The 14,049-nt window shown below is 51.8% G+C and overlaps 1 protein-coding gene across 1 annotated transcript in view; it reads left to right on the top strand.

Moving 5' to 3' along the window:
• Positions 1-2,261, top strand: part of NUP214 (nucleoporin 214) — a 31,754-nt gene extending 29,493 nt beyond the window's left edge. The window contains exons 33-36 of the mRNA XM_083375366.1: positions 357-528; positions 854-993; positions 1,611-1,635; positions 2,035-2,261. Of these exons, the coding sequence (XP_083231492.1) occupies positions 357-528; positions 854-993; positions 1,611-1,635; positions 2,035-2,068 (371 nt within the window). The 3' untranslated portion in view covers positions 2,069-2,261. The remainder of the gene's footprint in view (positions 1-356; positions 529-853; positions 994-1,610; positions 1,636-2,034) is intronic.
• The last annotated feature ends 11,788 nt before the right edge of the window (positions 2,262-14,049 follow it).

The following is a 14,049-nucleotide window of genomic DNA, read 5'->3' as shown; positions in this document are numbered from 1 at the left end:
GGACCCTTCCCCTGGCCCGTCCCCCAGACCCAGCTCAGGCCCGTCTCTCTTGGCCCCGGGGTGCCAAAATTTCCCACGCTCTGGCCGAGAAAATGGAGAGGCGGGCAGGCCCTTTGCCGGTCCTCACGGCTGAAATCCTGCAGGCAGCCCAGGTTTAGGGAATCGCCCTTCAATTTGGGGGGTCCAAATGCTTTACCAGGAAGGTGGGGGCTGCCGGTGGTAGGAGCACGCCCCAGGCTGAGCTTCAGTGCAGCTGTAACCTTGCTTGGGGTTGACTTTGATGGGGGCGGTGTTGATCGATGTGTATCTATAAGACTTCTGTCCCTCTTCTCTTTTTTTGCCTCTGTTTTGCTCAGGTGGCTTCGGAGCTGCTCCAGTGTTCGGCAGCCCTCCCACTTTTGGGGGTTCCCCCGGGTTCGGAGGGGTGCCGGCATTCGGTTCAGCCCCAGCCTTTTCAAGTCCTCTGGGCTCGGCGGGAGGCAAAGTGTTCGGTGAAGGGACCGCGGCGGCCAACACAGGCGGATTCGGGTAAGCTGGCAAAGAAGGCACTCCTATGTTTCTGGACCTCATGATTTCCCTTCCGTCCTTGCATGCCTGTATCACTTCCGCCATCCAGCTCCCTTCCTTGTTTTTCAGGAGGGAGGGAAGGAAGGAAGAATAGAAGGAAAGAAACAGGAAAAAAAGAGGGAAGGAAATGAGGGGGAGGGAGGAATATCTCTAATCCTGATCTCTCTGGCATTCCTCTCTTCTGTTGGGCTACCAAGAAGGGGCTATGCACCAGCCCAGCCATGTTGTCTTTGTAGTCTCCTCGGCCCTCCTAACCCCACTCTTCTCTCTCTCCTTCCCCACTCAGCTTCGGCAGCACGGCCAGCACCGTCTCCTTCGGCACCCTGGCGGGTCAGAACACCCCCACCTTCGGCTCCCTCTCTCAGCAGTCGACGGGTTTTGGCACACAGGGCAGCGGCTTCACTGGCTTTGGGTCCAGCGGAGGAGGTAGGAGAGGGAGGGAGGGGAAAAAGGGATGAAGGAAGATGAGAATGGGAGAGGGAAGGGAGGAAAGAGGAGGGAGGGAGGAAGTTAGGAAAATGAGAAAGGGGAAAGGAAGCAAAGGAGTAAAGAATTTGAAAGAGGAGACATTAACGCTAAGGTGCTGATCAAGAAACCAGAAATCGGCGAATTCTAGCGCCCCTTAGACGTGAAAGCCGTCTTGGGTGACATGGGGCCAATTACCAGGTGACGGTGAGTTCTAGTCCTGCCTTAGGCGTGAAAGTCGGCCGGGTAACTTTGGGCCAATCACTAGGAGAGTGGGAGTTCTAGTCCTGCCTGAGGCACGAGGTGCTTCTCTTTCAGCCCAACCCACCTCGCAGGGTTGTGGGGAAAATAGGATGAGAAAGGAGCATTGGGTAGGTTCCCCACCTCGAGTTTCTTCTGAGATAATAAAGGTGGGATCAGATCAAATAAATTAGGGCTTCTTGTGTGGAAAGGAAAGTGTTTTGAATCCTGCTTTGAAACCCTTGCCTTCTTCTCTTTTTTTGGTCAATTTTTGCAATTCCTTCTTTGCAACTTCCCTAGTAATCCTTTTCTCCCTCTTTCTTTCCCCCCCCCCGTAGGATTTGTCTTCGGATCATCGAACGCGTAAGTCCCGATCTCTGCCTTGTGTGTTTTCTAGTGGCTGCTTTCCGTACGCGAGAGCTTTCTTCTGGGGCTAAAAGATATTAAAAACGCTAATCCCAGTTGAATTTTTTTAATCGGCTGGAGGAGAGGCCGGCTTTGTTGGGCCTCTTGTGTCTCCTTGTAAGAGCATTAATGGAAAAGCCGAGGATCTGGCGGATGCTTCTACGGCTGGATCCACTCCAGGCTCTTCTCTCCCCATCCCTGGCTGCTTTTCTAGAACTCCAGACGGTCGTTTAGCGACAGAAATTTTGGGCCCCACTCTGGTCGTATGTCGAGGTCTCAAACAGAGCCGGTTCAGTCTTAACCAACCAACTTTCATTCTCAACCTCTCGTCATTATTATCTTTTTTTCCCCTCTTAGATCCGCCTCGGGATTCAGCGGCTGGAGAAGCTGAACAGACAAGGCCTCTTTCGCTGTTCCGGGACTCTTCTTTTTTTAAACATCGCTTCCGCCGACTTTTTATACCAAACCACAAAAGGGGGGGGGAATGCCGTGTGAAATTGTCTATTTTTTCCCCTGTTGTTATTATTAACAGAAACGTTGCTTGGCCTCTCTAAATAAAGCTATTTTATCTGCTGGTCTTTGAATTCCGCCTTGGCAAAACTCAAAGCCCGGAGAGGTGTTTTGTGGGTGTGGTTGTTCCATCGTCAAGAGGGATCCGTTGGGTTCCTTTCGACAAGGGAGCAGGATCAGGTAGAGATCTGCTTGCCCTTTAGTGATTTGTTTACTGCAGGTTGCCCTCAGGTTGTGACCTTGTATAACTTGGGACAGTTGTAAAACAAGTTGTTCAGCTGACCAATTGTGTTGTTATTCCTTTTTTGGTCGTTAAGCGAATGCCACAGGCATTAAGTAAACCGCGGTTCAGCACGGACAAAAGTTTTCTCAGAAACTGGAAGTAAATGCTGGGGTTTTTTTGCGAACCCGTCATAAAACACAGTCAAATAACTGCAAAACACTGTCAGTGTGACTCAGTTACCGAATGTATGCAAAGCAGTCGCCTGACTGCAGTGATGGGGGGTGGGGGGGTGACCATGGGGGCTTCATATCCATCACGTAGGTACCCCCCCCTTGGCATCGTCCCAAAATGTTCGCCCGCTTCCTTCTTGCAGGATGCTTTTGTCAGCTTCCCAGTCTGGCTATAATGCTGAGATCTCCTTGGGGTGTCCCATCCACCTGCAAACCAGCTTAGTCTTAAAAAACAAAAATAAAATAAAATCAACCAAGGTTGCCCAGATGTAACGATCTGTTGTCTCTTCCTGGGTCTGAATCACAGCCACAATTAGTCAAAACGCAAAATAAATAAATAAATGGTTGGAAATCCTAATCCGTACTTGGAACGATTTTACCGCACCGGGAACTTTCCTTTGAGGAAGGCTGGCACAGTGGTGGGATTCAGCCAGGTACCTCATTTTTTTGTTGCCCAGAATGGACTTCCGGAAGCGGCCTCCACGCAGAGAACCGGTGGTTCACCTATTTGAATCCCACCACTGCCTGGCTGGTAGATTTATCAGAGAATTGGGGAGGAAGGAAAGCGGGGTTCAGTATCCAGAAGATAAGATTTCTCCCATCTTCAAAACCACGAAGACCAGAAGCGTTGTTTTTTGTTTTTTTGTTTTTTTTAAAAAAAGATGCTCGCAGGTTTCCTTTTGTGGCATGGAAAAGATGCCGGATTCCTTTTTCCTAAAAATAGCAACCTGGAGGAAGGATGCCTTGCAGGCCCAAATGAAAACCAAGACCCCAGCCGAAGCCCCCTTACGGACACGTCTGAGGTTTCCTGCCTCGGCCTTGCCATTCCTATGTTTAAGGCAGCTATTCTCTTAACTGGGATTCCCCCCCCCCCACTTTCCCCTTTTCATTTTAGTTCATCACGGAAGACAGCTGTGGCAGCTGGCCCTTTATCTTTCTAATGGCATCTATAAAGAATCTTCCGCACGCGGGCTATTTCGGTCATCCTTAACCTTCGGGATCTTAAGCCCCCTAATCGGTTTTCGAGGGCCCTCTGAGATGGAAGCCAAAAAAAAATCACTTTTTCTAGGAGGGAATGGGTCATGTGAAGAGAAAAGGGGGGGAGGAGGAGGATAGTGGGGTCCTTGGCGCACTCTGAGCTTGATTATTTTCTTGCAGACATTTCATGGCCCAAATAGGGAACATCATCAGTGTTGGAAGGCGGCCGGGCTAGGCAACCTTGGCTCTTTGATGACTCGTGGACTTCAACTCCCAGAATTCCTGAGCCAGCAGGAATAGCTAGCTCAGGAATTCTGGGAGTTGAAGTCCACGAGTCATCAAAGAGCCAAGGCTGCCTAGCCCTGGTAGTCTCTCCCTTCTAGCACTGATGATGCTACCTAGTTAGGTGATGAAGCATCTGCAGGAAAACCACCAAACCTAGAGAGCGTCAAGAATGTCTCCCCCCCCCAAGTTCTACCCTGAGCTACAAATGTCTCTCCTTCCTTGTGAATATTGGCTGTGAGGTCTTAATTGTTGTGACTCAGGGCCAGCCTGTGGGCCCGACAGCCGGGTCCGATGTATCGGAGGACTCAGATGTGGGGGAGGAGGGAAACGAACCGGCTGATGATGGTTTGGAGACTTTGCAGAGTCCTCAGCCGGGAACCTCTTCTCAGCTGTGTGAGCCCGAGAGTGCGGAGGATGATGACCCACAGCTGGCCTTGTTCAAGGACGCCCGACGCAGGAGGCAGACGAGCAGGGACAAACAAAGGAAGGCTATGGGACTCCTCGGGAGGAGGCACAGGGAGACCACGCCCTGAGCTCTCTATAAAAGAAGTGTTTGGGGAGGGGCTAGTTGCTGAAAGCAACTTTTTCTTTGAGAAGTCAAGCTCTTGTATTTTTGTAACAGTGTAATTAAAACTTGGCAGAAGCCTTTTGATCTTGGACGCTTTCCAGACTCTTCCTTTGATTAGGGGTGCGAGAAGAGGGCTGGTTTAGAACAGTTTGCTTTCAGCCACCCACCCCTTAATACTACGATGGAGCAGCTTCTTGCCGAGAATGTCCAGCTCAACCAGCAACTCACCTTGCTGGCCACTCAGGTGGCACAACTGCAGGCTCAGGTACATGCTGCCCCCCCACCCAGGAGGAAATGTCAGATAGCTATGCCGGATAAATTCGCTGGTAATCCAGAACTGTTTCCTGCCTTCCTGGGACAATGCCAGCTTTATATCAGCGTGAAAGCAGCTGATTTCCCCACTGACCGAGATAAGGTGGGATTCGTGTTGAGCCTTCTGTCGGGAGATGCAGCTCGTTGGGGCACGCCTCTGTTGGCACAGCCTAGCCCTTTGTTGGATAACTTTGGGGGGTTTTGTGACCATATGCGCCTCATGTACGAGGACCCGATTAAGGCACAGACGGCCACCCGACGCCTGAAAGCTTTGAGGCAGGGTCAGCGCCCTCTACAGGCCTATATCAGCGATTTCCGGCTGCTTAGCCAGGATTCCGCCTGGAATGAGGCTGCGCTCGTGGATGCCTTTCAGGATGGCTTGTCAGAGGAGATGTTGGATGAGCTGGCCCGCGTGGACATTCCCTCAGACCTGAATGGGCTGATCCATCTTTGTCTGCGGATCGATGCCCGGCTGCAGCAGCGTAAGAGTCGCCGTGCCACCCCACAGACCCCTGCCGCCCCTGTTGTGCGTGAGCCCCCGGTCCAGAGGGAGGAGCCAATGGAGCTGGGTGCCGCCAGGTCCCGTCTATCGGTGACGGAAATGGACAGACGACGATCGGAGGGGTTGTGTTTTTACTGTGGGGACCCTGGACATTTGGCTGCTTCTTGCCCGAAGAAGCGTCAGCGGGCGTCAGTGACCAAGCCTGCCCTGAGAAAGTCCCCTGCTTTGTTATCGGGAAACGGCCCGAGCCCGATCTAGACGGTGTGAAAGATCGGGCGACCCACAACATCCACTCCGAGCGACGCCGTTCCAACGGTGCCTGTGAACCTCCACGGCATTTGATTTTGGAGGCACGTCTGATCCTCCCTGGCAAGTCAGAGGGGATTCCAGTCCATGCCTTAATTGACTCTGGGGCTACCACTAACTTTATGGATTCGGCCTTTGTGGCCAAATGGGCTGTTCCCCAGTGTCCAGTGGATCCGCCCATGCTTGTGGAGACCATCGATGGTCGAGTGCTCCTGTCCGGGCCTATCACGGCCGCCACGCAACCCGTGTGTATGGCCATCAGTACCCATGTGGAGGCCATTCAGTTCTACGTCACTTCGGATCTGCACTTCCCCGTGGTCTTGGGACTGGCGTGGCTCCGGGCGCATGATCCACAGATCTATTGGTCTCAGAACTTGGTCACCTTCCCAAGTTTGCAGTGCGTGGACCACACCCGCCATATCTGTGCCGGCCAGGTGGAGGGTTCCTCAGGGGTTTCCTTGCCTCCCGAACTGTCCGACTTTGCTGACGTGTTCAGCGAGTCAGAGGCGGACCAATTACCCCCGCACAGGCCCTACGACTGCTCCATTGACCTAGTCCCTGATGCGCCTCTCCCAGTGGGGCGTTTGTACTCCATGTCGGAGCCCGAGTTGGCTGCATTGCGGGACTTCCTGACGAAGAACTTGGCTCGTGGTTTCATCCGGCCCTCGTCCTCGCCAGTGTCTGCGCCCGTGCTCTTCGTCAAAAAGAAGTCGGGCGAGTTACGGCTTTGCTGTGACTACCGGAAACTCAACGCTATCACGGTGCGTAACCGCTACCCGCTGCCCCTCATCCCCGAGCTCTTGGACCGACTCCGGGAGGCTAAGATCTTCACGAAACTGGACCTGCGTGGAGCTTACAACCTCGTCAGGGTTCGGCCGGGTGATGAGTGGAAGACGGCGTTTGGTACTCGCTATGGACATTTCGAGTACACGGTGATGCCGTTTGGCCTGACCAACGCCCCCGCTGTGTTTCAGCATTTTATGAATGACGTCTTTCGGGATCTGTTGGACCAGTTTGTTGTGATTTACCTGGACGACATCCTGATTTACTCCCCGTCGCGTGAAGCGCATCATCAGCATCTCCGTCAGGTCCTGCAGCGCCTCCGGAATCATCGGCTGTTTGCCAAGTTGGAGAAGTGCCAGTTCTACCAGGTGACCATTGATTTCCTGGGTCACCGCATTTCTCCTGAGGGCATCGCCATGGAACCGAGTAAAGTTGAGTCATTGCAGAGTTGGCAACCCCCGCGTCGCGTGAAGGATATTCAGCGACTTCTTGGATTTGCCAACTACTATCGGACATTCATCCCTGGCTTTGCTGCCTTGACAGCCCCCCTCACCCGGCTCCTGCAGAAGAAGACTCGGTTCCAGTGGAACGCCCCCGAACAACAGGCGTTCCAAGCTCTGAAGGACGCCTTCATGAAGGAGCCCATCTTGAAGCATCCTGACCCGCAACGGCCATTTGTCGTGGAGGCGGACGCCTCCGACATTGCCATTGGGGCCGTGTTACTTCAGGCAGCGACGCCCAACGGTACCCTTTTCCCTTGCGCGTATCACTCACGGAAATTGAATCCCTCGGAGCGCAACTATACCATCTGGGAGAAGGAGCTGCTGGCCATCAAGGCGGCGTTCGAGGCTTGGAGGCATCATCTGGAGGGGGCGCGGCATCAAATCGAGGTCCGGACGGACCACAAGAATCTGGAAAGCCTGCAGACCGCTCGGAATTTGAACCAACGCCAGATCCGGTGGTCCCTCTTCTTTGCGAGGTTTGACTTCCGGGTGCGGTACATACCAAGCGGGCACAACCAGAGAGCGGATGCTCTGTCCAGGAAGCCCGAGTACACCCGAGTGGAAGACAAGCTTCCGCCCAGGACCGTGATCCCCGTCGAGTCTTTTGCTGCGGTGCGGGAGCCGGTGGATATACGGGCTCGGATCCGGGAGGCGCAGCAGCAGGAGGCGTGGGTGGCTCAGCGGAAGGAAGAGGTGGGGCCAGATTCGCCTTGGTCGGTCACGGATGGACTCCTGTATTATCGTGACCGGCTCTATGTTCCAGGAGGGCCACTCAGGGGACTCGTCCTCAGCCAATGTCATGATAACCCGGCTGCGGGGCATTTTGGCCTGTTCAAGACTCTGAACCTGGTCTCCCGTACATTCTGGTGGCCCCGAGTCCGACACGATGTCCAGTCTTATGTCACCTCCTGCGTCCCATGCAGGCAGGCCAAGTCAGCGACAGGGGCCCCGCCTGGTTTACTGCAGCCTTTGCCAACGCCCAAGAGACCCTGGGGGGCTGTGTCCATGGACTTTCTGACGGATCTACCCCCATCCTCCGGCTTCACGACAGTGTTTGTGGTGGTGGACATGTTGACCAAGATGGCGCACTTCATCCCCTGTCGCGGCTTACCGTCAGCTCGCGCCACTAGTCGCATGTTCATCCAACAGGTGTTCCGGCTGCACGGCCTTCCCGATAGAGTCGTCTCCGATAGGGGGGCCCAGTTTACAGCCCGCTTCTGGCAGGAGTTGATGCGGGCGTTGGACATTAAGGTTTGCCTCTCGTCCGCGCATCATCCTCAGACCGACGGGGGTACCGAGAAGGTCATCGGCATTTTGGAGCAGTATCTGCGCTGCTACGTTAACCTGCAGCAGGACAATTGGGTGGACTATTTGGCCATAGCCGAGTTTGCCTTTAACAACTCGCAGCACACCTCCACGCAGATGACACCGTTCTTGGCCAATGTGGGTTATCACCCTCGGTTTTTCCCCCTTTCTCCCGTGGACTCACCGGAGCCGGCAGCGAACGAATTCATGGCGGAGTTACAGGCGATCCATCGGTTGGTGCGACGGCAGCTGGAGAAGGCCAAGGCCGACTACAAGAGGTTCGCCGATCGGTCGAGAAGGGATACGCCTCCATTATCGGTGGGGGATCGGGTCTGGCTGTCCACCAGGAACCTACCATCCACTCGGCCGGCGAGGAAGCTGGACCACCGTTACCTTGGACCGTTCCCAGTCGAGGCCGTCATCAACCCGGTCGCCTATCGTTTAACTCTGCCACGTTCCCTGCGCGTGCACCCCGTCTTCCATCGGTCCTTGTTGGTCCCCGAACAACCGGCTTGTCCACTTCGCCAAGCGGAACCTCCCCCATCAGGACCTCGTGATGGCGACAGCACCCCCGAGTACGAGGTCGCCAGCATCAGGGATTCCCGCTGGCTGAAAGGTCGCTTCCAGTACCTGATCGAGTGGAAAGGGTACGGGCCGGAGGACTTCACATGGGAAGACGCGACCGCCGTTCATGCCCCTGCGTTGGTGACTGCTTTTCACGAACAGTTCCCATCCCGACCGCATCCGGATCGGCAGACCCGGGGGAAGGGCCCTGCGGTGCGGGATAGTGTTGTGACTCAGGGCCAGCCTGTGGGCCCGACAGCCGGGTCCGATGTATCGGAGGACTCAGATGTGGGGGAGGAGGGAAACGAACCGGCTGATGATGGTTTGGAGACTTTGCAGAGTCCTCAGCCGGGAACCTCTTCTCAGCTGTGTGAGCCCGAGAGTGCGGAGGATGATGACCCACAGCTGGCCTTGTTCAAGGACGCCCGACGCAGGAGGCAGACGAGCAGGGACAAACAAAGGAAGGCTATGGGACTCCTCGGGAGGAGGCACAGGGAGACCACGCCCTGAGCTCTCTATAAAAGAAGTGTTTGGGGAGGGGCTAGTTGCTGAAAGCAACTTTTTCTTTGAGAAGTCAAGCTCTTGTATTTTTGTAACAGTGTAATTAAAACTTGGCAGAAGCCTTTTGATCTTGGACGCTTTCCAGACTCTTCCTTTGATTAGGGGTGCGAGAAGAGGGCTGGTTTAGAACATTAATTTCAGGCAGAGTTCCTCCTAACCACTTCCCTACAGTTTTTCTTTCTCCTCTGCAACAAAGAGTTGTCCCTTTCCTACCTGAACATCAACACACTGAAGGCGTGGGATGCAAAGTTGCCTATTTTAACACACAACCACATTGGCGGCTTTGTGGCTGAGCCCAGCGTCCGTTTTGTCAGTCGCTCCCAATACAGAAGCTAAAAGAGGCATTCCAGTTTGGCAGCTGGTCCCTCGTTGAGCTGGCCGGGATCCAGTTATCGGCAGAAAGTTAATCTGAGCTATAGATCCCTTTGCCCCTCTCGCTAGTATCTGGTATGTGAGATCAAATGGGCTTTGTCCAACGGAAGAGAATAAGTTCATTTCTTTCAATTTGCAAGCCGCCTCATGCCAGCTGTCTCCTGCAACAATTCTAGGCAGTTCACAGCAATCCATAAAACATACTTATGAATACAGATAGTCCTTGAGTTACGACTGCATTTGGGATCAGCAAAAACGTCTTCGAAGAAAAACAAGAAAGTCCAGTTGCCACCCGAAAAAGCACCTTTGGGACAACCGTGTCCTGGATGACTGAGAACCTCCACAGACATCTTCCATCTATGGGTTGATTAAACAACATCAGTCCTGTTCCATTTTTTGATCTCAGTTTGTGTTGGTCAGATGGAGAAGAGCTCAGCTGAGGTCCACTTGCGTGGCTTCTGTCCCTGGGAACAAGACTTAAGCAGAAGATGGCAGCCCTGTTCTCCAAAGTTGGTCTGCCAAGCTTGAGATGTTATTGCTGTAGACGTTGAAAAACGCTGACAGGTTGAACCATTGTGCTTCAACCAAAACATGATTTGACTTCTGCTGATTTTTAGGGCAGCCAACCACTGTGGAAACCTTGATTGTTCTTCGGAAGGACAGATCCTGAAGCTGAAGCTGAAATATTTTGGCCACCAAAGGAGAAGAGGGGACTCACTAGAGAAGACGCTGGTTTTGGGAAAGGGAAGGCAAATGGGGTAGGAGACGGCAGAGGAGGAGATGGTTAGATAGGGTCATCAGCGCAACGAGCATGGGCAAACTCCAGGTGACAGTGGAGGACAGGGACGCCTGGCATGCTGTGGTCCATGGGGTCACAAAGAGTTGGACACAGCTTAGTGACTGGACAACAACCACAAGCCTTCGCTTTATTTGAAGGTCTTAATTCCTGAAGCATGGACTGAAGTTGGTTCTTCCTAAGAACCAAGCAAAACGATTCACAAGGAATCAGACCCAACGTAACAGCTGCAAGTGTGTCGAGGACCTGATGCCCAAACGAAGTTGCATCTTGACTTTCAAACCCTTTTGAGTGCTTCTAGCTGGCCCACAAAGATGGAAGCAGGACGAGAGGATAAAGCAGAAGGAAACAATGCAAGCATTCGTCAGCTACCGTCTCTTGGTCTGAGACCCGGTGGGGGGGGAATGAAACCCCAGCCACCGACGTGTGGGCCTTCATCATGGTGTCATAAATAGACCTGTGCTCTAGCCAAGATGCCTTCCAGATGCCATGCATTGTTAGCTAAGCCTTCAACAGGCTTCAGCTGCAGAGAAGATCCCGGTCCTCCGTGCAAATATCTCCAAGCTGAGCTCCTACAGGTGCAACATAGATAGATGCTGGCTTAAAGCCTTAATCAAGCCACATGCTATCTAGACATCTTTTTTGGGGATGTCCCCTGGAACATCAAACGATGTTTATGTTTATGGGACTTGAATTGAACGTGAAAGGGGCCAGGCTTTGTTTAGTGACCATGTGGAGTTACAACGGCACTGGAAAAAGTGACTTATGACTGTTTTTCACACAACCAACCACGTGATCAGATTTCAGCATATACTTACGACAGTTGCACTTCCTGGGCTCCTGTGATCCCCTTTTGCGATAAGCAAAGTCAGCGGGGAAGCAGATTTACCGTACAAAAGGGTTGCTAACTTTACAACTGCAGGGATTCACTTAAGAACCGTAGTGAGAACGGTCATAAAATGAGGCAAAACTCACTTAACAAATATCTCAGCCACAGAGGTTGGGCTCAATTGTCGTAAGTTGAGGACTACCGGTATTTGATGTTTTTTTTTTCCCCACTTCCACATCTCCCTCGCTCCCTCGTTTTTCATAAGAACCAAAAGCCCAAATAAATTCACGTCAGTCCATTTCTCTTTTGGAAAAAAGCAACAACAACAACCGCTGCTTTATTTCTTTTTTATTATTATTATTATTATTTTCATTTTAAACATTCCTCTTTTTTTAAAAAAATGTCCCTAAAAGCAGAAGTGTTCCTTTTTCACCTTGACCTCTTTATTAATAATTATTATTTCGACACCTCTTTTTAAGTGCCCATTCCTGGTACTTAAAAAAATACACACACACACAGAGTAAATTCACAGTATTTTTGCAAAAAAAAAAGTTCTTATTGCTGAATCAAAATCCAGGCAGAAGGTTGATTGTGGAAGTGGTTAGGGCCGGTCCCGTCCTTCCTCAAGAACTTTACTTTCCTCCAGAGGAAACAGCTCTTCCCTTTTCCATAACCTCCACCTTCCTTCTGAATTCTTTGGCCCTTGTCTCCCTTCCCTTTGTGTGTGTGTGTGAACTGGTACCTAAGGGATGCTCAATCCCTAATCAGGAACTATTCACAGTGATACAGTGAGAAAGCAAAGCCTTTTGGATCACTCTTGCCCGGGAGAACAAACAAGGTTGAACTAAGGGTTTCTATCAGGGTTTCTATCTAAGGGTTTCTATCAGGGTTTCCTCAAATGTGGCAACTTGACAACGTGCGGACTTCCACACCCAGAATTCCCCAGCCAGCCTGTTTTAAGAGGCAGGTGGGAGGCCCATCAGCCCAAGCCAGCCATCTGTAATTTTCAGGAGGAGAAGATCAGCCTTTGCTTCCTGAACTTTGCACAGCCCTGTAGAAGTTGGAGAAGGCAATTGTTTGGATTCTGTAGTGTTCTGAAGAACTAGCATTTTTTAGGAAGGAAACCTTGGTGAGAAACATCTTCCATCGTTTCCCTGCAGCTCCCATCAGGCTGACCGGCTGTGGCTGACGACAGCTGGAGTCTCCCAGGAGGAACATCTCAGATGCCCTACTCTTGGTCTTTAGTGGTGGCCATCACCAACACTGTACAAGAAGATTTGGCTGGGTGTTGAAACTCCTTACGCGAAACCAATTATGAGCAAGACAGACCGAGCTCGGAAGAATAAACTTAGGAGCATTCAGTGCATCTAAGTCGACAGAATTTTCTAAACAAGCACAAAAGCGGTCTTCAAGTATCTAAAGGATCCAAGGATGGAGAAGACAACGGTTTGGAATTGTTTCAGAAGACAGAACAAGAAGTCGTGAGAGTTTAAGTCACAAGGGAGATGTTTGGGGCCGGACACCAGCAGATAAGCCCTATCAGGAGATGTCCACTAACGGAACAGAGATCTCAAGAACCAGAAAACCAGATCCTCCAAGATCCCTCCCAAGCTCGATCATCAAATTTAAGAGCTGGAAAGGGGGAGAAAATGGAAGAACAGAGTTGCACTGGGTTTTTTTAAACTGAGTTGTGGCAACTTGGCACAGCCTTACGTGTAATGATCTTTAAACTGTGGGATCCTTGGTGCTCTCTAAACTGGGTTGTTTTCTTGCAGACGTTTCATTACCAAATTAAGTAATATTATCAGTGCTAGCTGGTCTTTAAACGCCCGTGGTGTCTTTACCAAGAGAAGGCTCACTTCTGGCTGCTGGAATATTGCGTGAAACGTTTCTCCTCTCTCTCTGGCAGCTTTTGGGCAGAAATAGCATGGCAGAGAGTCAGTTGGATTTCTTTTTTTTTCTTTAAAGAAGGCGCCTACCCTATCTTACTGTTGTTTTTTTTAAAAAAAAATAGAAACCCCCCCCCCAAGATGGAGAACACGTTCCCTCCTTCTCTTTGAAACCTAAAACTAAATTCAGTTGTTGTGGCTAGGTTGTTCTTTCAGAATCAACTTTCCAGAACAGGAAAGGATTGATTTGGGGGGAGGCATGGGCTAAGAGGGACGCGGTGGCTCAGTGGGTTAGGACGCTGAACTTGTCGATCGGAAGGTCGGCAGTTTGGCGGGTCGAATCCCGAGTGCCGCGTAGCAGAGTGAGCGCCTGTTACTCGTCCCAGCTTCTGCCAACCTAGCAGTTCGAAAGCACGTAAAAATGCAAGTAGAAAAATAGGGACCACTCCGGTGGGAAGGTAGCAGCGTTCCGTGCGCCTTTGGCGTCTAGTCATGCTGGCCACATGACCACGGAGACGTCCTCGGACAAGCGCTGGCTCTTCGGCTTTGAAACGGAGATGAACACCGGCCCCTAGAGTCGGAAACAACTAGCACGCACGTGCGGGGGAACCTTTACCTTTACCTTTACCTTTTATGGGCTAAGAGTGCAAGGAGCGTGCATTGGCCCTTGCACATTTACCAAGGGCCCTTGCACACTTTCCTGGGAGCTAGATAAGCGCCACTTTCAAAACAGCTCCTGTCTAATTTGGGGGGGGGAGAAATCGGTGGGCAGATAGTCCTCGACTTACAAAACCACAAGCCGCCATTGTTAAATGAATCGCTGCCGCTGTTAACTTAGTCAGACGGTTGTTAAGTG

This window comes from Vipera ursinii, assembly GCF_947247035.1.
Source record: "Vipera ursinii genome assembly, chromosome: 16".
NCBI classification, from domain to species: Eukaryota; Metazoa; Chordata; class Lepidosauria; order Squamata; family Viperidae; genus Vipera; species Vipera ursinii.
The sequence above is the reverse complement of the archived record's forward strand: the minus strand, read 5'-3'. Positions and strand labels throughout refer to the sequence as shown.